This window comes from Solea solea, chromosome 1 (genome assembly GCF_958295425.1).
Source record: "Solea solea chromosome 1, fSolSol10.1, whole genome shotgun sequence".
In the NCBI taxonomy this organism is placed as follows: Eukaryota; Metazoa; Chordata; class Actinopteri; order Pleuronectiformes; family Soleidae; genus Solea; species Solea solea.
In genome coordinates, this window is record NC_081134.1 from 8,771,953 (window position 1) to 8,791,627 (window position 19,675).

General features: G+C 41.1%; 3 protein-coding genes and 1 non-coding gene across 9 annotated transcripts; 2 read left to right on the top strand and 2 right to left on the bottom strand.

Moving 5' to 3' along the window:
• The first annotated feature begins 1,268 nt into the window (after window positions 1-1,268).
• On the top strand, window positions 1,269-2,407 carry mrpl34 (mitochondrial ribosomal protein L34). Of its 2 annotated transcripts, none has more exons than XM_058638352.1 (2): window positions 1,269-1,413; window positions 1,722-2,407. In XM_058638352.1, the coding sequence occupies exons 1-2, from the start codon at window positions 1,358-1,360 to the stop codon at window positions 2,029-2,031; spliced, it is 366 nt and encodes a 121-aa protein (XP_058494335.1). In that variant the 5' UTR covers window positions 1,269-1,357; the 3' UTR covers window positions 2,032-2,407. The 2 variants fall into 2 exon arrangements, with proteins under 2 accessions (XP_058494335.1, XP_058494326.1); XM_058638343.1 differs by having other exon boundaries at window positions 1,719-2,405.
• A 717-nt stretch (window positions 2,408-3,124) lies between these two features.
• Window positions 3,125-6,154, top strand: LOC131462586 (DET1- and DDB1-associated protein 1-like). The gene is made up of 5 exons (XM_058633900.1): window positions 3,125-3,438; window positions 3,623-3,703; window positions 3,837-3,888; window positions 4,334-4,395; window positions 4,506-6,154. Exons 1-5 carry the CDS (start codon window positions 3,430-3,432, stop codon window positions 4,608-4,610), a joined length of 309 nt encoding a protein of 102 aa, XP_058489883.1. The 5' UTR covers window positions 3,125-3,429; the 3' UTR covers window positions 4,611-6,154.
• A 152-nt stretch (window positions 6,155-6,306) lies between these two features.
• On the bottom strand, window positions 6,307-18,024 carry LOC131472660 (anoctamin-8-like). Of its 5 annotated transcripts, none has more exons than XM_058650061.1 (18): window positions 17,665-18,022; window positions 15,808-15,918; window positions 15,278-15,410; window positions 14,885-15,023; window positions 14,646-14,742; window positions 14,177-14,293; window positions 13,882-14,009; window positions 12,886-13,047; window positions 11,777-11,929; window positions 11,541-11,667; window positions 11,315-11,370; window positions 11,146-11,220; window positions 10,036-10,533; window positions 9,689-9,865; window positions 9,391-9,582; window positions 9,146-9,277; window positions 7,991-8,101; window positions 6,307-7,680 (listed from the first exon to the last, which is right to left on the bottom strand). In XM_058650061.1, exons 1-18 carry the CDS (start codon window positions 17,948-17,950, stop codon window positions 7,027-7,029), a joined length of 3,348 nt encoding a protein of 1,115 aa, XP_058506044.1. In that variant the 5' UTR covers window positions 17,951-18,022; the 3' UTR covers window positions 6,307-7,026. The 5 variants fall into 5 exon arrangements, with proteins under 5 accessions (XP_058506044.1, XP_058506036.1, XP_058506060.1 ...); XM_058650053.1 differs by having other exon boundaries at window positions 9,391-9,585; XM_058650077.1 differs by having other exon boundaries at window positions 9,689-9,829; window positions 17,665-18,021.
• Window positions 12,522-12,594, bottom strand: trnak-cuu (transfer RNA lysine (anticodon CUU)). The gene has a single exon. It is a non-coding gene; the product is annotated as a tRNA-Lys (tRNA).
• Window positions 18,025-19,675: the final 1,651 nt, after the last annotated feature.

Sequence of the window (19,675 nt, forward strand, 5' to 3'; positions counted from 1 at the left end):
TGGTGACATGTGACCACAGCCAGGTCTGATTGTGTGGTACCAATCATTCTGGACATGATTATATAACAGTGAAGCAGAAAACACACCTGAAAATAAAGTGTGAGCAGAAATGACCTCTAAGTGTTAAACTAGCTGTTCCTCTGATACACACACAAGCAGTGTTTATTACTACCACAAGCTGTCAATGTTACTGGACAGACTGATGCATGTCACAGAATAGCCAGCTTTGATTTTTGCACACACACACCCATTGGTGACAGTGAATTTGTCCTCTGCATTTAACCCATCTTTATTACACACCAGTAGTGAAAACACACACACACACGCTGGGTGCAGGAGCAGCACTTATTTGCACCTGGGGCGCAATGGGGGAATGGGTGCCTTGCCTGGGATTGCACCTTTCAGTTACAAGCCCAATTCCTTTCCTCTTGGTCATGGGCTTCCCAACGATTAGGCCAACAAGCATGCCAGGATAGCCTATATATGTGAATCTTCCCCCCCGAATTCACTACGAAAACTAGAGAAATAACTCTACCCACCACCCACATAACAGAGACATTTGGCCCAAGTGGCATTCAGTCAGCACACAAAGAACACATGGCCCAGATGTAGTTTTTGAATGTAGTATTTGTTCCAGGTATTAAATTAGACTTGTGGGCCATGTTGAGGATTATATCTGGAACCAGTTCTTGTCTGGTCCAACAAAGGGCCAGAAGAGGGCCAGAAATGATGAGAAGTGGCCCACATTCTGAATCCCAGGTGTGGGGTGTTTAGTAGTCTGTAATGTGGGCCAAGTGGAAGTGTTTTGTTATATGGGCAAAAGCAGCAAAAAATACAATACACACAATGACTCTATCCTGAAATGACAAAAACATGTTTTCACAACTCTTTTTCATGTGTTGTAAAAAAAAAATTAGGATGTATTAGTACAAATAGTTTATTTCTACCGGCACGTAAGACATGTCTCATCAAAATTTGATAAGAGACATCATTGTAAATTCTACAATATCTGTTAATAGAAAAAATATTTTGATTTAGTTTACTTATTCTTTTATCATTAATCTGGTTACGGTTTACATCACTGTAATTGTAATAACATCTCACATATCAAAATTATTAAGACCAAAAATCTTATTATATTATAGTACATTATATTATAGTATATAATATTATAGTACATTATATTATATATCGGCGAAACAGTAAAAACATGGTGCACTTTCAGCAAGAAGCATTTCCATTGGCTGAACCCTCTCAGCCAATCACTGTGCTGCATATTAGCAGGGTAGCTAGTCTGTGAGCAGACCTGTGACATTCACCGTTTTCATGTTTGACTTCGCTGTGTAAATTTTTGAAAATGAGCCGTTTATTGTCGTCTGTTTTCCGACTACGTGGATTAAGCAGTGTCAGCAGGTGAGGACAGTCGCTCGCCTGTGCGATAGAAACACGACAAAGCTAAAATGAATGCGAAAACTAGCTTTAGCGGCATGCTAGCTTAGGCTAGCTGGTAATGTAGGTGATCTGCAAATGTCACTTTAATCAGTGTTGTGTCTATTTCGTGAGTTTAAATGTGTGAATGACGACATAACACGTTACGTGTGTGTATTCCGTTTTACTAAATTCTTGTGAATTTAGTAACTTAACATGTGTTTGTATAGTTTGTACATAAACATCATCATATACGAGAATAACGTGTTTAATGTGCTGTGCTCTCTTAGCAGCATCCCTGCAGAGAGTGTTGTATCAACAGGCATCTCTCACCTCAGGCTGTTCAGCAACTGGACTGCACCCAGAGTACCTCTGACTCTCAGATGTGGCCCACTTTCCTCTCAAGCAGAGGGTTCTGGAGTGTTCCAGCAGCCACCGTGCCAATACCAGCAGGTGCGGACACGAAAAAGAGGCACAGAGTATCAACCAAAGAACATCAAACGCAAGAGGACCCATGGATGGATCAAGAGGCTCAGCTCACAAGGGGGAATAGAAGTGATTCTACGGCGCATGTTGAAGGGACGGAAGTCGCTCTCGCACTGAGGGCTCATTGTGGGAAACCTTTAGAGAAATAAACATTTTTGTAAGAAAATGCTGGACATGCTTAACAGTTGGGGAAAGCTTATGCTGAATTGCTGATGCTGGGTGTTGGTTAAAACTGTCTTTTGACAAAGAAGTCTAGCAGTTTCACCCTATTGTTTTGATGGACTTTATTCCATTTAATGAAATAGTGCCCATAATCTCTGTAAAACTATGTTCATAATCTATAAATGTCAGCAGGTTAAAGGAGTTTTGAAAGAAGCAAACATTTCTTTAGTAAAAGGAAATTGTAGAACAAAAAGACCTGATTCTGGCATGCTTTGAAATAAAAAAACTGAAGGATTTACAGTACATGTTCAGAAAAAAATGCCTCAGTAGCAGTTTGTTTACAAGGGCTTTGTTCATCTTGATTTTTTTTAAGTAGGCTGCCATCTACTCTTGTGAATATAAAGTTTTATTCAGCTGAAGGAGGTATAAAGGCAAGTGTGAACTGGGTGTGTGGCGACATTAACTGAGGACTTATTTCAGTGAGTTTATTTGTGATTCTGTGTCACTACTTGTCTGAAAAGTAGACAAAAAGGAAATCTGCACAAGTAAACACAATTCATCACATTAAACTACAAATGGCATCATTAGCTCAGTATGAGTTTAAATGTAGCTTTAGTAATGAACTTAAATGTTCAAAGTCATTTAATAACCCTACAGTATCCAGGTTTTTTTTTATTTCTGATGTTTATATGATCAAATCTGTTAAATGGATGGACAGTGCTTTTGTATTCATTAAGTATTAGTTATGAGATATATTGCTCTTATTTTATACACAGATGTTTAAATAAGTTTAATTAGCACAACCCATTGAGTCGAGCAGAAACCTAAACAAATACTGTACATGAAGGCGAACACACCAGAAACTACATGTTTTTGTTATTAAATCCTCCTCGCCACAGCGCGCCCCCCTTCCCCCCCGCAGTGGAGGCTTGGTCTTTTGCGTAATCACTTTCCGACCAATCAGCGTCTTGCTTTTCTCCTTCGTCACACATCTACTGCTGTTCCGCCAATCAGATTCGTCAAAATCCGCACACTCACCGCCCCCGAGCATCGGAACAACAAAGATGGAGTTGTGAACTCGAAGCAAGTTAACCAGCGCAGATCGTTCAGTCTTCTCTCATTTATTCATCACTTTAACGCGTAAGTTTATGTTTCTAGCGCGGAAGAGACACGATGCGTTAAAGGCACATGTAGGTTTTTATTGTGTACTTATCGTTAGAAGCCTCCGAACGCGTAAACAGTTGGCTACGACACAAACATAAAGATTTAGCAGCTAGCTAGCTAAAGGACTAGCATCTGCCTGTTATTACTCTGACTGTGAGAAGTGGTCAACAAACAAAGAGCGGGACAGAAATGGAGAAGGTAAGATTATGGATGTTTCCGTGTCACTTCTGTTACTGTATTGTGAATGATCTGTTTGACTTAATCCCATACGTTATTATCTTCATGTTAACTGGTGAAATGTCAGGATGTTGGGGTCGACTTATGTTGTCTTGTTACAAAACTGGTTAAACGAAAGGTTTTTTCTACTCTTCTTCTTCCACAGGGAGATTTCCTAAAGGGACTTCCAGTCTACAACAAAAGTAACTTCAGCAGGTTCCATGCGGACTCGGTCTGTAAAGCATCGGTAAGTGATCCTTTGTTCACATTAGGAGTTATTATCAATATATCCTCAAATTCGTCATTTGATGACAAAGTAGTGTTATTTGTAATACTAAAGAAATACTATATGAAAAGTCGTCCTGTTTCTTTTGTTTCAGAACCGTCGACCATCGGTGTATCTACCAACCCGAGAATATCCATCAGAGCAGAGTAAGTATAAGGAGAGAGGACAAATTAGCTACTGCAGGTTTTAATGACATCCCTTTCTAGTATGTTACATTGGGAAAGGTATGGGTGATCAGAGGAGCCCCCCTTTTGTTACAATATGCAGTTTTGCAATAGATAAATAGATTTCACTAGTACCTACAGTAGGCATTCTCAGGTAAATAAATCATTTCACAGCAGTGAAAAGGTACAAGCTAAAATGTGTCTGTGTTTACACTGCTGTGCATTGATTTATTTATTAAAGTATTAAACTCTACCAGAGAGTGCTAACTTCTTCCCTGAACTTTCTCTTTCTTGGGGCTTTTACTCATTTCACACAAGTGGCAGAAGGTTCTTTTGTTGAAGTAGCTGATTTAATCTAATTTTAATTTACATTTTACTCTTTTGTGCCTCTAATGATCTAATATGGTTTTATGTTGTTTGTACTCAGTCATTGTCACAGAGAAGACAAACATCCTGTTGCGATATCTTCATCAACAGTGGGACAAAAAGGTAAACTGTTTTTAAAAAGGAGGGCTGTTTATAATTGTATTATATACTCCAGTACACATTACGTGTGTTACTGTTCATTGATTGATGAATGTCTTTTTTTACATTATCAGAATGCAGCAAAAAAACGAGAGCAGGACCACACAGAGGAAGACAACACGGCACCTCCACGAAAAATTGCAAGAACAGACGATCGAGAACCAAATGAGGATTCATAAAGCACTGTGCTGCCAGTCTGCAAACCTAGGCTTTGACTCAGAAGAAACAGGATCCAATTATTTTCAGACCGTGGTTGTTGTAATTTCACTTTCAAAAGCTGACAGATTGTCTTAGACAAAAGCTTTTTTTCCTCACTTAATGATTTTCACTCACTATTTACTTCACTTCTTTAAAGCAATGCCGCAGTCTTTTTAAAACTAAGATACATCTACCTCCTTATACTTCAACCACTCTGGTTATCATTCACGTATGCTCACAGATTCCTTGAAATATGCAGAGAGTAATGGCACAGCTCCACTGCTTCTATTTAAAGGTTTAAAGTTGTAGTCATTCATACCATCTCTGAGATATGCATGTTTTTGTATTGAGTTAGTGGCATCTTCCTTTATAAGCTCCCATTCCCTTAAGATTTATTGTTTGAAATTTGAACTGTTTATGGAATGCCCTAAATAATTATTTTAGTTCATTCAGTTTGTGTGATTACTTTCATTACAGTGAAAGTTAAACTGCACAGTTCCTTGGTTTGATTGATGATTCACACTGGGTTTTGTTATGGACTGTGTGTGTTTTTCTCCTCATTAACAATCTTTTATTGCCTTAAGAGGGTGTGAGTGTGTCCTCACTGTGTTTTAGAGACCCCCCCCCCCATTCAGATTGTTGTTTGAGGAAGAAATGAATCACTGCTAAGCTGATTGGGTGTCAGCATGTCCTTCGAACAAGGTTGCATTCAAGCCAATATAGTCATGCCAGGGGATGAAGACTCTTTCTTTTGTAAATTTTGTAGCCACAGTCCAAGTTTGATGTTCAGTACTTTGAGACGACAGCTTGTACAGGTGTATTTGCATGACCAGCACAATATTTTATAAAACAGACTTCAAGTTTGTGTAAATTTAGACTTAAGCTGCTCAAGGGCTATTGCCTATCACTGTTTTGAACTGTTCTCAATACTAAGGATACATTTTCATTTGCATTTGTTAGTAGGGCCACATAAACAGTCTTTTTTTGTTGCTTGTTAAGTTGTCTGCTCCTCAAAAGTGTGAATATTGTGACTGTTCTCGTCCTTTTCATCAGATCTTCAAGTGAGCCATATTGACATTTCATTTTTCTGTTTAGCCAAAAAACAAGCATTTTGTTTCATTTCATTTGCACGTTTGTACAAAGGTAATTATGTAAGAGTGATTTGTTTGAAATCCATGTTTATTTGTATTCAACTTTGCTGTTCAGAGGTTTGCTGATTATCTGTTCAGGTTTGCTGCTTAGGTAAGCCAGTCCAAATAGATATGATGTACATTAAGTTTCTCAACTGACATTTTTAACTTTTTGTGTTTTATTTTCTCTCGCTCTTCATAGAGGAGTGTGTTAATTCTACTTTTTGTGATATGGTGCGTATCACATCACCTGATTGTGTTTATGAGGTGTCTATATCATTTAATGCTTTGCTTTGATGTTATTGTATAAATTGTGTACATTTCAGATCTTGTTCTTGTATATACAGTTTATATATATATATACACACAATATATATATATATATATACAAACACACAGTAAAAGTTGAAACTGAAGAAAATGTTACATTTTATTGTTGGCGTTTGCTCAAATAGCATGAAATGTAATGCAACAGTGTTTGTTATGGTAGGGCTGTAACGGAGTTACTATGCATACTAGGGAAACAAATGAACCCAATAACACGGTCAATCATCCAATTGTATTTATTAACTGTTAACAAAATCAGCTAATGTTTTACTTCTTTAGGGACGTTTATTCAAGTGAGAGTTATTTGCATCATAGAAGTACATTCACTGATTTATGTAGTAAAATAATTCATAGAAAATCAAAGTTAAGAAAAATAGAAGATTTTTTTTCATGGTCACAGTGGCTAATCTGACCTATTGCGGAAGAATACAATGGCTTTAAAAGTGCTTAACCGAAAAAACATGGTTGACACATAATGCATGCTCATGAAGCAACATGCATTTAATACAGGAGACACAGACCTGGAACAGGAAGCTGCTGTTAATTATCATTTTGTCAAATTGACTTATTGATAAGTGTCATTCTTTGCTTTGTTTTTTATATATATACACATATATATATAAAACATTTTTTACATAACCAGGTGCTGTTGTAAAGGCAGTCATGCAGTATTTGAAACCCTAAGTAAACATATCCCCATTCAAATACTTACTGTACATGTTACTTGGAAGCAGGATAATAATAAGTGTTAGAAACAGTGAAGTACTTTGAGTTGAGTTGCATCATGGGTGAATATCTAACGCTCACTGACTTTACATGTGGTCCTTGAGACTAACATGTTCTCTTCTAAAGTACAGGTGAGTTGCTGTCTCTGAATGCTGCCTGAGCATTTGTACATTGCTCCCCATTAGAATATTACATTGCATTGGCTGTTCATGAATTAACTAGAGTTTTCTAAATCAGTCAATTGTCTTGATTCTCCTTTATCAGACTCGTTTGAGGGTAATTTCTCTGGGGTTGTGTTTAAGTCATACTTGCGTGGCTGGGTGGCTGCAGCCTGAGTTGGTGGCTGTGTCCCATTGGCACACACAATAGTGCCCTCAGACTTGCTGAAACTGAACAGCTTTCCAGGACTGAATGTCCTGTTTGGGGACTGTGACCTCTCCTGGCCACTAGGGGGGATTGAAGAGGTCACTGTTGACCCTGGCATTGCTCCAGGTGCCACAGCTGGCTCTTTTTTGACCTCCGTTGACTTCAGGAACTTCAAAAACCCCGTGAGCTTTGCCTCACCTCCTGTCGGGGACTGGGCTGGCGAGCGTGAGGTGCCAGAGGAGAACTTCCCCTGGAGAGGGATGATCTGCTTCAGCTTCATCACGTTGTTATTTCCCAGCAGAGAGCTAGGTCTTTTTGGCTTGTCCCCTGGCTTCCCCCCCGTTGATTTGTCATGGTGATGCTGGTGCTGGCTGTCTGCCTTGTGGTACTCACTCTCCTGGCGCGCCTCGGCCTGCAGCTCCACCTGACGCTGAAGCTCCTCCTCTTCGCGCCGGCGCCTGAGCTGCTGTTGGAAGTGTTGCTGGGCCTGCTGCTCGTGCTTCTGAACAGGGAGGCATGGATAAAAAGGGGGTCATAGAAAGGAAGCCAAAGTGTAAGCTCATCAGGTTATTAAAGAGTTGGCTTAGCAGTTTAGATCATGAGTGCCATAATAGAGTCCATAATACTCTACTATACAAATAGATTTCTCATCAACAGACAAAAAAAGGCAGTACTGGTGTACATGTTTGGACAAGGCACACTAACAGATCGAGGAACACACATGGATACGGATATGCAAATATTACATACATTGCACAATGTGCAGCAGCAAGCCACTGGCGAAGGTCTTTCAAGCTATGATACAACTATACCTTGAAAGCTTCCCTTCGTCGGTACTCTAGCTTGGCCATCTCCTCTGCTACCCAGCCAGGGATATCAGGGATGGCAACATGGATGACGTACTTAAGGAGGATTGCAAAGTGCTGTAAACCACCAAGACAAGCACCAAAGGGACAAGCTCAACACATGGTTACAACAGCACAATCACATCATGGGTTTTTAATTTTTTTTTTTTTTTTTTTTTTGCGATAACAAAATGGCAACTTTCATTCCCAAACCACAAACACTTGCTAAGTCTTTTGTTCCTTTATGAATAATTTTTGTTGTGATTTTTGCACATTCACAAAAACAACAAATCACAGGCCATGCACATTTGTACAGTAATATTAAATATACATTTTATTTGTAGGCACTGAAGGTCTGAAGAGGTGGCGTTTTGAGATGTAACTTTCTGATTTTCTGTAGAAAGTCAGAGAGGGAGGTGGGTGGGAGGATGGACAGGTAGACCTGATATCAGTGGAGCTGAATTTAGTTACAGAATGTGTGGCAGAGATGGAGGAGGTAGATAATAAATTGCATGGGCCTGAAAATAGAGCCTTCAGAAACAGAGGGGGGGGGGGGGGTTGAGTAGGATGTGAATGTTTTTAATTGAATTGAGTGTGGCCAGAGATATATATCGAGGAGGATGAGGATGGTTATTACTCCAGAGTCAGCAGCCATAAGATGTTCTTTGGGCAAAAACTAGACTGTAATTGTGCGTATGAAAATGTCAGAGAGGTGAGCAAGAATCTGAGCTGCAAGGATTTTGGATAGGAAAGGGAGACTGGACGGAGGTGACTGACGTTATTGGCATTTAAGTTATGAAAGGACCCGTGTCTATGAGTTTGACAATTCATGTTGAGACGGAACACACACAGTGAAATCTGGGAACTACGGTGGCCTTCACAAACCAGAAAGGATGTAATTTTTCTTTGTTTGTATAGTAAGTTACACTATAGAAACCAAACAATTAATATGTTAAAGTGATTGTATGTAGTATATTATGACATGTAATGTAATATTACATCCTTGCAGATAAACTCTCCAAATGTTAAACAGTGGATCTTTAAAAGGTGTCGTTTTGGTTTAAAAACAAAAAAACAAACTATTCTTAAAACTACATGCTCCTCCTGGACAAACCTACATACCTCCAGTAGAACAATGGAGATGATGGTCATCTCAGGACTCAACCAGGGAAACAGACGCTGGAGCTGCCCACACTGACCAATCAGGTAACAGTTAACTATAATGGCTATCAGGCCCATAGCCTCCATTGCAGTCTGGTGTTGAGAGAAACAGAGCGAGACAGACTTTTACAGGAAATTCGATACTCTGGACTTCATTAATCGTAGCCCCAATGGCTTGTTCTCACAAACAGAAAGCAAACACTGACCTGCCACTGTCCAATGTTCTCCACTCTCTGTCCAAACGGCCTCTGAAGGCCGGTACAGAGCTTCAGGGCATCGCTGCGGATCTCAATGATGTTATTGATCAGAGCACACATGGCTGCCAAGGGGAAAGCAGAGGAGAAGAGCACCACATACCCAAACTGAATGAACATCTCCTGGTAGTCTTGAAGAGTGCCCTGCTGGATAAAAACATGATGAACGCACATTTAGACACACTGTGAATTTGGATAAATGTGATGTTTTAATGAACCTGATTTTTCAAATGTCTCATTTGAGTCCCACCTCATATGTCTGCATGCAGCTCTCAATCTCAGCCTGGGTCAGAGAGACAGTTTTAGGTTCTTCCGGTGGATCGATCCATGACTTCTTATCCTCTTTTCCCTCACATATGTTCTTTCTTCTCTGACAAAATGAGTCAGAATCCTTGAGGGAAGACACAGTGACACTCTCTTTCATAGCCTGTCAAAGCATAGGGGCAAATCAGAATTCAATGGAAAGCTTTGTCAGATCCGCTGAGATGAGTTTTAGATGTGAAATGCATTGGACTGTATTGAGAAGAGAAGATGGTTTTTGTTAAGGCTGCAGTTTGGGTACAAATGATTAATCATAATATTAGGCAGACCACGTACGTGAGACAGCAGTTCACAATCACTGTCCTCATCACAACTGTCAAAAATACTTGATGGATCCATCCCGTCTTCCACCATTGTAGGACTGTCCTCGAGGAAGCTGTCTTCCCCCGCCTGCGCTTCTGTTGCGTCGTCCTGGTAGTCCACCTTCTCCGTGAAGCTGACCTTACGTTGTTTCAGAGCACTGTCACTCATGTCCCACTCTTCCTCTGAGAGCCTGAATCCAGCTTTCAGATCCCCTCTTCTCTTTGGCTCTGAGTTATTGTTAGCACTGTGATTGACGGGGATCTCTCTGGGACCCAGGAAGGAGTAGGCCGTCATTGAGGCCTGAGCCTTTCCCAGAGCCAGGCGGCCATATTTGAGCATGATGGCTTGGAGTAGCTCCCAAAGCACCTTTGGAGTGAAGACACCCAGCTTATTTTGCTCGTAGAGATAAGGCTGGAGGACCTCTTTGATGTTCTGTAGGAACTGGCGAAAGATCAGCAGAGTGGCTAACATCTGGGAGGAGAAGGAGAACATAATTGATCTATTGTATCTATAGTGTTAATGTACTATATGTACAGTAAACACAGGGCCCTTGTTTAGCTTTTATATCATTATAAATTGTACATGTTTTCCAACCTATATAGTTTACTTTTAACATTGTTTATTGCAGCAGAATATAGTCTGACCTCATCACTCTCCATGTATGATTACATTGATGTACTGTAATAGGGAGTGGACTATCTTAATGTCTTGTCGAAACCTGCAGGTGCATGCTGGGGCTGAATCAACAGGTGGCAAAACAACTAACAGCACATTAAATACAGTAGACTGCCAAATGCACAGCAGCCATTTGACATCAGTTCACATAAGACAGGACAGTGTGGCAGTGAACCAGCACACAGCCAGAAACTAAGGAAGCTCAATGGAACTCAGCCATCATTCATTTGACTATTTACACCTGTGCTTTTTTCCACTATGATCCATCAAAATATGTTACATACTATACATACACACCCCCACACACACATATATATATATATATATATATATATATATATATATATATATATATATATATATATATAACACATAACAAAACAAGATAGAGCTGAATGTTGTTGCTACCTCCTTCAGTCGCTCCATGTCCTTGAGGTAGAATCCAATGTAGAAAAGGCTAAGGTACGAATTGATGAATTCAAACTGTGTAAAACCAGAAATTTCAAAAGAAAGTCAAACCCTGACTCACGCAGCACAAATTCTCTCTATTCACCCGTGACACTGAAGCAGGACTTACAAAAACCATCTTGATAATGAGATTATTCTCATAGGCACTCTGAAGTCTGTAGTTCTCTAGATAGAGCGATAAGAGAAACATGATTTAACAACATACAGCTGAACGACAGTAAAAACACATTTTCTGCTTAACTGAACACGTGTTACATTTTCATTAGATTACTATCAAGGCATTCATCTGTCACAGAGCGAATGCTTCACTGTTGTGTTGACTTTGTGTTTCTCACCCATGTCATTGAGCCAGTAAGCAATCTTCTTATACACTTCATCACAAATGGTTACAGTAATGGCCAGAAGTATCTTAGGAATAAATCGTGTAATACCAGGCAGCCCCTGAATCTCCATCACCACTTCCTGAAAGGACAATTAGCGTGATGAATATGTGTTATTATATATCATGATGAGTAATAATATAATAAAACATATGTGCTCGAAAATCCCATCCCCCTTTGGCGGTTCAGACCTGCAATTCCAGGCAGAGGAGCATAGCAAAGAAGACAAAACAGAGGCAGAGGAGGCAGATGGGAAGGCTGACGAGCCATCTGAACATGGCTCTCTTCCAGGGAGGATAGTAGAACTCTTCACAGCCTGTTATGGGGCTGCAGCGCTTTACACCCTGCAGAGACAAAGAGACTATTTCTGTGTTTTGGATTGGAATAATGACTGGTTTAAAGATTTTTTCTGCTAAGTGACAATATACTGCACAAAACTCGATAAGTGCCACATTTCAGAGAGAGAAGAGGATGAATGGGCAGAAATGGAATATATTACCCACACCTAGTGTGTTTGTATTTACTGTAATCACTTAAAAAATATAGCCATAGCCTGAGAATAAACCTTTTATATGCACCAACATGCATCTACTGCAGCCTGGAGAGAAGTGCGTTTTGAATTTGAGTTGACCGGCCCACATAAAATCTGAAACTAACAAAGGAAGAGGCCGCATGGCAGGCCGAGAGAATTGCCCATCCCCATTCTTCTTGTGGTTAAAACTTTTTCACTAGTCACTCGAGGGCCTTTCTCTCTCGGTCACTCCTGTCTGTGTCTGCACAGACAAACACATACACATCGTCATCATTTTGTTTTGTTCTCTTAAGGTCATAAGGTCAGAGTGTATTTTAATTAACACACATTGATGTGGTCACAGTAGACACATCCAGGATACAGGATTTAATATCAGGTGTGCTCATCTGGGGCAAAACATGCTGCGCCCAACGTGGGGCTCGAACCCACGACCCTGAGATTAAGAGTCTCATGCTCTACCGACTGAGCTAGCCGGGCTTGTCTGCAACAGTGAGTTACGCATTCCTTTCACCGTGATCTGCCACCACACACGGTGCCTCCTCACCCTCCCCCACTCCCTTTACAGAGTCCACGTGCCAAGACTGATCACGTTTCCTTGTTGTCTTTGTCAATCTAGAGTTGCGCAAGTACTCTACAGAGGGATGTGACACTTTACGTAAGAGGAAGCCCCACACTCTGACTTGAAAGTAATCTTAGTGTGTGACCTCTAAGATTTATGTTTTCACAAAATTCACCTCAACAACACTGGGAAACATACACAACCCTCACCCTGAACTGAGGCCTGGGCTCCTCCAAGGACTCGGTAGGGGTGTCCAAGGTACCCCACTTGTAGGCCAGCTCTGCCTCTCGCCTCTTCCAGCGCTCCAGAAACAATGTTGCCCACACAACGTTGAAGAGGGCAAATACCACACAGCAGATATCCTGACTGGTCTGTGCAGGAACAGAGAGAACACAATCAGACAGGCTAAACCCAACTTTGAGATGATTTTTGAAAGGAGCGAATGTCATAAATGAATGACATTCGGGTTTTATATAAATGTATGTATGCACTATGACTTTCTCTAACTCGTAAACTGCAATTTTACTGTATTAAAGCAAACTGAAAGTTGAACACAAGTTACAGAGGTCGCACAACACATGAAGCATCAACACAGACACAGAAGACACAAATACAGACATACAAGGTGCACAACGTATGCACTAAATTAAAATTGATACTGTTTAAAAGCCAGCTCGTAGAAGTGAGTTGTAAACGTTCAACTGATTTGGTTGATATTATTGAAGTGGGGACAGAAGACCTCAGAGCCTGAGAAGCAAAGGCACAGTGTCCTTTGGTTCAGATGCATTTGTACATTGTATTGAAAGTCAGTTTTGATACGATGACCTCTGTAATGTTTGTTTTGAGGAGAGGATGGTTCATTCAGAGATGGACAGAGGAGCGATTGACAGTGATGAGTAATACGCTAAAAGTGGAAATTAAAGTGTAACAAGTATAGTAAGGCATGAATAAGGGTTATATGGGATCATCTTCAAGTTCCCAAAGATTAATCTGGCAGCAGCATGTTTAAAGAGCTGGAGACGAGCCAGGGCGTCTGTCACAACTCAAAAGAGAATTTAAATAATATGGAAGGGAAATAATGTAAGCCTGAATAATGTGTTTGTTTGCAATAAAGAAATGACATGAAAACATCACCTAATACTATACAACCTAATACAAAGGTAAAAACCAGAATCACAAATCAGCACTAGTTCAGTATCAGGTACCTGGTCAGCCTCTGCTAGTATCCAGAGCAGAAAGCCAATGACAGCAGGGTAAAGCATGGAGTTTGTGTAGAAACCCAGCCAGGCAAAGTACATGCCAATCTTCACCCCAAAGTAGTCACAGATATCATCTTAAAAACAGATGAAACTGTTAAAGGCTAAAGATCTTTTGTGTAAAGATACTGCATTAACAAAACGATCATAGTATTTGATCATGTTAGTTGAAGTGACAGAATAAATAACTCAGGTCTGCTTCACGTGTCAGTTTTCCTCAAAATAAAAGTGTGACGCTTCCTACCCAGCGGCTGACGTTCACACACTGCCTGGACCCAAGATGTCATGAGCTGGTTGAGGATCCTCTGCTCATGTAGAGGAAACATCTGATGGATCACTCCCCGAGCCACCAGTTCTGGAACTACAAATGACGAATAAATGAACAAACCAATTTGGGTGAGTTCTGTGTCCTATCTGACAAAATATGCAATGGTTACTCTTCTTTTTGTGAGGAAAAACTCTGCTGATTGGTCTAATGAGGGGGAACAGGCAGCTGGGATCCACACTCACCTGGATCCCCAGCTGGTGATCCAGGTGAGTGTGACACTGCTGATGAGGGGGGAGGGGCTTGGGAGGAGATGTGGACCATGACAGGGATTACAAAAAAAACCCACACTAAAATAAAATAAATCAATAAAAGGTATTATATAAGGCTGCATTTCAGAAAAAAAGACACTTGGGAACAATGTGGAAAAAAGTTAAATAACACAGACTGATTGGCTGTCCTTCCAGGAAGTGAATGTTGTGAAGCACCTCCCCATGTTTGGCCCGCAGGTTGTCCAGCCAATACTTAATGATGCTCTGACGCTCCTGAGTGCAATTATGACACATTAATGAATCACGTGCTATAGGTGCAATACATACTGAGACTATTAACCTTCTTTAATAAAATGAACAAGAATGAATAAAACAATAATATTCACGGCTGCAAATAAGTGTGACGACCACTAACCTGTGAGGTGAAGAAGCACAGCTCACTCCCAATGTTTTCATAGATGTTGTCCTCCTCACAGGAGAAGCGACGCATCCCGCCACCAAAGTGAGACTTGACAGCTTTGTGCATGCCCATCTGCTCGGCTCCTCGTAGTAAGCTGAGGGCGAATGGACAGCACGTTAAAGATGATGGAGAAGAACCTCTGATCACTGAGTGAAGCGATAAATGAAGCTTTAAGGCAGGGGTGTCAAACTCAAATGACCTGAGGACCAATGAGTGTCTAGTTTTGGTCAAGAGGGGGCAAAACAATGGGGAAAAACAACTGCTCAGTAAGTGGATGGGCAATATGAGCTTCAAATATCAGCGCAGACAAATACAAACAAACAAACAAACACAGTTTCAAAGTCTTACTTTTCAAATGTCGTCGTGATGAAGAAGGCGTGTGCCTGGGTGTGTTTATGTTGTCGAATCTGAATGCTGACTTGAGGGATTCCAACGCGGATCTGATTCAGGAGCCACAGCAGAGTGTGGTCATCCATCGTATCTGGAGGGAGATTTTGAAATATTACTTGAAATGTGACGGCAAACCTTGACTCTGTGTCAACATTTACTCAATGTTTGCACCTTAGCAGGCCTGTTTGACAAAAGCACTGGTGTTTGCTCCTGTATAGAAACACACACACGCTATCTATCTATCTATCTATCTATCTATCTATCTATCTATCTATCTATCTATCTATCTATCTACCTCAACGGGGCTTTTATTATGAAATATTTGCAGGCCCAGTGGTTCTGTGGCTTCATGCTGAAGAGCCTTTGTATTGTATTCAGTACAGAGGAGGGTTTAAAGCATTTAAAAGTGTATTATTTAAGGTGATTTTCAAAATGGTCATTTACCTTTTGATAGAAACACACAGTGTTGGAAACATTTTGTACTGTACCTGGAAATGTCATCAGGATGTCACAGTTTTCGGTGGGCACCATCTTGAGCCAGGACTTGCGCGACATAATGTAGTGTCTGGCCTGAAGAAGCCGCTTCCCAAATAGTTTGTCTGACAAGAAAGCAAAGGTGAAGAAGATGAGGTTTGGGTCGGACTGCGAGTTAATAAAGTTCAAAGTGATTAGAGAATATCAATGAGACAGAGTGAGAATAATTTCCCATCACGATGATCAATGACAGAGATGACAGATTAGTCATTAGGGGTCACTGATATGGATCCGTGCCCCTTTTGATTTACTCTCGTCAGACAAAATGACAGCAGTGGTCAAAACAATTGTCTAGCCAGCATGAAGGTTGACTTTGCTGCATTGGTCCTATGACTGAGCAAATATAAGAGGGAGGAAGCAAAGCAAATATGTACAGGCAAACAAGTTTTTCAGGTCTGTCTTTAAAAAAAAGAAGAAAAAACAAGCTGTGTTTGAGGTACTGAAGTCATTAATGAGACATGTTTCTTCTTCTTTCACACATCAATTCTTCACTCAGTCCCGATGGCCACAGTGACTGACTGATATATTCATCGTTCACTGAACTGGACGGTTTCACTCCGTACATGTCTGTAATCCAGGATTTTAGGTCCTGCACTGACTTCATGTCTCCCCCACAGACGTGTCCTTGTTGCTGCCATTGTCATGTGTTTAACCTACAGGTCGACTGAGAGACTGTTGCTTTATGTATTCTATCGCTTTTCTTCTTGCAGAGGGTTTATATAAGACTTAAGACCTGTCGTGGGGGGGGGGGGGGTTACAACGTGGACAGGTCGCCAGTCCATCACAGGGCCACATAGAGACAAACACCCATCTACTCTCACACCTGCGGTCAATTTACAGTATCCATCCAACCATCCATTCAAACTGTAAACTCCACACAGAAAGACCCTCGATCGGTCACAATCCCAGGTGTTTTTGCTGTAAGGCAACAGTGCTGGTCACTACACCACCATGTGCACCCATGCAGCTACAACTGACATACAGAATAAATCACTCCACCAAGACAGCAGCACTGGATCCAATGAGAGCCACGTTGACCAATGACACACACACCTGTACAATAATCCCGCTCTTTAAACAGTATCTTGACATGTGTCACCTGCCAGGTGGATGGATCACTGCAGTAGAGCTGTAGTGTGAAATAAGCCTTATGTTTACATCTTACATCTTGGAAAGTGAGAGCAAAAAAACAAAGTGTTGCGTTTATATTTTTCATGCATGTACGAACAATTAAAGAGAGTCATATCACCATAACCTATTTATTATTACAGAATAGTTGCCCAGTGCGTTCCTGCAATAAAGGGTCATTATATGCAAATACTGCTTGGTTTTCCTCATCCCATAAATCACCGTGACACCAGTATTGTGCTAACTCACCAGTCCAGTGATTCTCGTGTGAAATCCTCAACACCTGAGACACACAGCTGACATCTGAGCATGCAACACTGTCTCTACACAGTCAGTCTGTCGGTCTGTCTGTCTGTCTGTCTGTGGGGACATGCACGTCTCTGTGTCCTGCATGCACCTGTGGACCACACCGCCTCACACTCCTCCCGGGCCTGTCTTGTCTGTCTGTCTCACCCGGAATGCGGTAAAGGAAAGACGCACAGAAATGTAACAAAAACAAAACATAAAAAAATAAAACATTTTTTTAAAAAAACCCTCTGACCATTAATTCCAGTTCTCCAGTGAGTCAGTGCTTCAGTGGAGTCTGTCGTGCCTCTTTAATGCGCGGCCGCCTGAAGCGTCATGCAGAATGGACTCAACGTCCGTGTTTCACCCGTGTTTTCTTCCCACTCTGTGACACTCACCCAGTACACTGGACGGCGTGGAGGACGTCTGCGGCTGCAGCTGGTTGTTGTTGGTCCTGTGATGCTGCTGCTGCTGCTGCTCGCTCAGCACTGTCCTCTCCATCCTTTGCTCTGCGCCGCCGCTTTCGTCGACGTCTGTGCTGCTGCTGCTGCTGCTACTGTTCACAGTAGCGTCGGTATCAGCTGTTCCTGTCCCAGCAGCCTCCACCTGCATGCTGCTGCTGCTGCTGCTGCTGCACAAACACTCCAGGTTACAGAAGACGCTTCTACTGGCTGGTCTTCTCATGTGCAGGGAAAACCCAAGTGCATCTGAGGGCGGTGGAGGAGGAGGAAGAAGAAGATGTACACACACAGACACACACACACGCAGTCGTGACTGATTGGACAGTGACGACAGAGTTTGTAGGGGAAACACCGCACACAGGCTACAGTTCTAACAAAAACAAACACTTTTCTTTTAACAGCTGCACATGCGGAGATGAGGAAGGTGCGCCAGATCAGGGGCCACACACTCAAAATGTCCTGGGGGCCAGTGAACTTCTAGTCTGGTCGGCATTAAAATGATATCTTGATAATCCATCATGATGTTGCATTTAAACATATTTCGGATGGTAGTGCACTCCATTTCAAAGTAAAAGTGTTTGTTTTGAGATAGATAGATAGATAGATAGATAGATAGATAGATAGATAGATAGGCAGACAGACAGATAGATGATCTCAAAGGAAGTCCAACTAGATGGAAACTTCATTTTTAATTAATCATATATCAATTTCCCTCCAATTTCAGCATTGCAATACCTTGATATGGACACTAGATGGAGGCAGTGGAAAGTATAAGGCCTAACACCACCAGGGCATGTCTCAGTTGCTGCTGAACAATTGACATGAAGTAGAAATGACTTTATGACAAACCTCGTCCTGTGTAATTTTCCAAAAGAGGATGCAGATGAAGACAGCTAGGTTTAAAGTGCCTTGGCAGAGGGGACATATGTGCAACAGTAAAATATGTACAAACAGTGACCTTCAGGGTTTTAAATGGTTAATGAAGTCACTTTAAAACATTGAAGAAGCGAAACTATCACAATGATCTGATCTGATGAAAATTTGCAGCTGCCCCATTGTATCAGTGAAGCCAATATTCCAATTGAACAAGTTTCCTTAGAAATATATATAATAAATTCCTTACATATCACCTTTAAGTCAGAATCAAGCTCAGTCCCTCTGCCTGAGGCCTGGGAGTCTGTCCTTCACAGTTCTGTTGCTGAAGATGTTGGGTTCCTCCATTCTACTGCGGCAACACCGCAGTAGAATGGATGTTCGGATGTTAGCTTTTTACAACTCTAACATCAAAATGGGACAAATCATCAGGAAGACGTGAGCATGTAAAGGTTTCAAGCTAAGGATTGGTTTACTAGCAATTGATTCCAAATAAGTGCAGTTGCTCAAGCTTAGTCACTCTTTCTCAGTGAAACGGATGAGGAAGAATCGCCGGAAAAGGTTGTTTTTGACGAGCGAGAGTGAATGAGTCGAGTGTGTCGTCCATCCCAGTTGTCCCATTTGGAAATCTATAGTTAGGAGACGCATGCCAAAACAATTACTGCCACTTTTTTGTGTTTTTATTGAGTGGGTTATGTATTTTTTTTTTTTTAAATAATTTATGGATCCCACAGGAGCCACTCTCTCTTTTTCTCTGCACTGCTGTATCAACAATTAAAATGATCTGATTATAAATAAAGTAATATAAACTCATCAAATCTTAAATATGAACAGTGCTGTGTGATTGCTGTAGAGTTGGCGGTTCTACTGACTTTGGTGGATTGTGTTTTTCATCCTGTGTGAGGTCTGCGGTATTGTTTAAAGATATTGTTTAGCCTAAGGTGATGATGTCAAACCCATCCTCTTTAAGCAATTTAGCTTCATGTGTTTTCCTTTGCATAACTCACAGAGGTCAAGGTGAAAGTCAGGGTTGTGCTGAAGGACTTAAAAGACAAAAGAAACTCCCAGCTCGGGA

Excerpts from the sequence above, each read along its gene's own strand:
- LOC131472660 (XM_058650053.1), bottom strand. The coding sequence starts at position 17,950 with ATGAGAAGACCAGCCAGTAGAAGCGTCTTCTGTAACCTGGAGTGTTTG. Across the intron at positions 15,919-17,664 it reads CACGCCGTCCAGTGTACTGG|ACAAACTATTTGGGAAGCGG; the intron begins GTGAGTGTCACA and ends CTTTCTTGTCAG. Across the intron at positions 13,048-13,881 it reads TACTAGCAGAGGCTGACCAG|ACCAGTCAGGATATCTGCTG; the intron begins GTACCTGATACT and ends GTTCCTGCACAG.
- LOC131462586 (XM_058633900.1), top strand. Across the intron at positions 3,704-3,836 it reads ACTCGGTCTGTAAAGCATCG|AACCGTCGACCATCGGTGTA; the intron begins GTAAGTGATCCT and ends CTTTTGTTTCAG. Across the intron at positions 3,889-4,333 it reads AGAATATCCATCAGAGCAGA|TCATTGTCACAGAGAAGACA; the intron begins GTAAGTATAAGG and ends GTTTGTACTCAG.
- mrpl34 (XM_058638343.1), top strand. The coding sequence starts at position 1,358 with ATGAGCCGTTTATTGTCGTCTGTTTTCCGACTACGTGGATTAAGCAGT. Across the intron at positions 1,414-1,718 it reads GGATTAAGCAGTGTCAGCAG|CAGCATCCCTGCAGAGAGTG; the intron begins GTGAGGACAGTC and ends GTGCTCTCTTAG.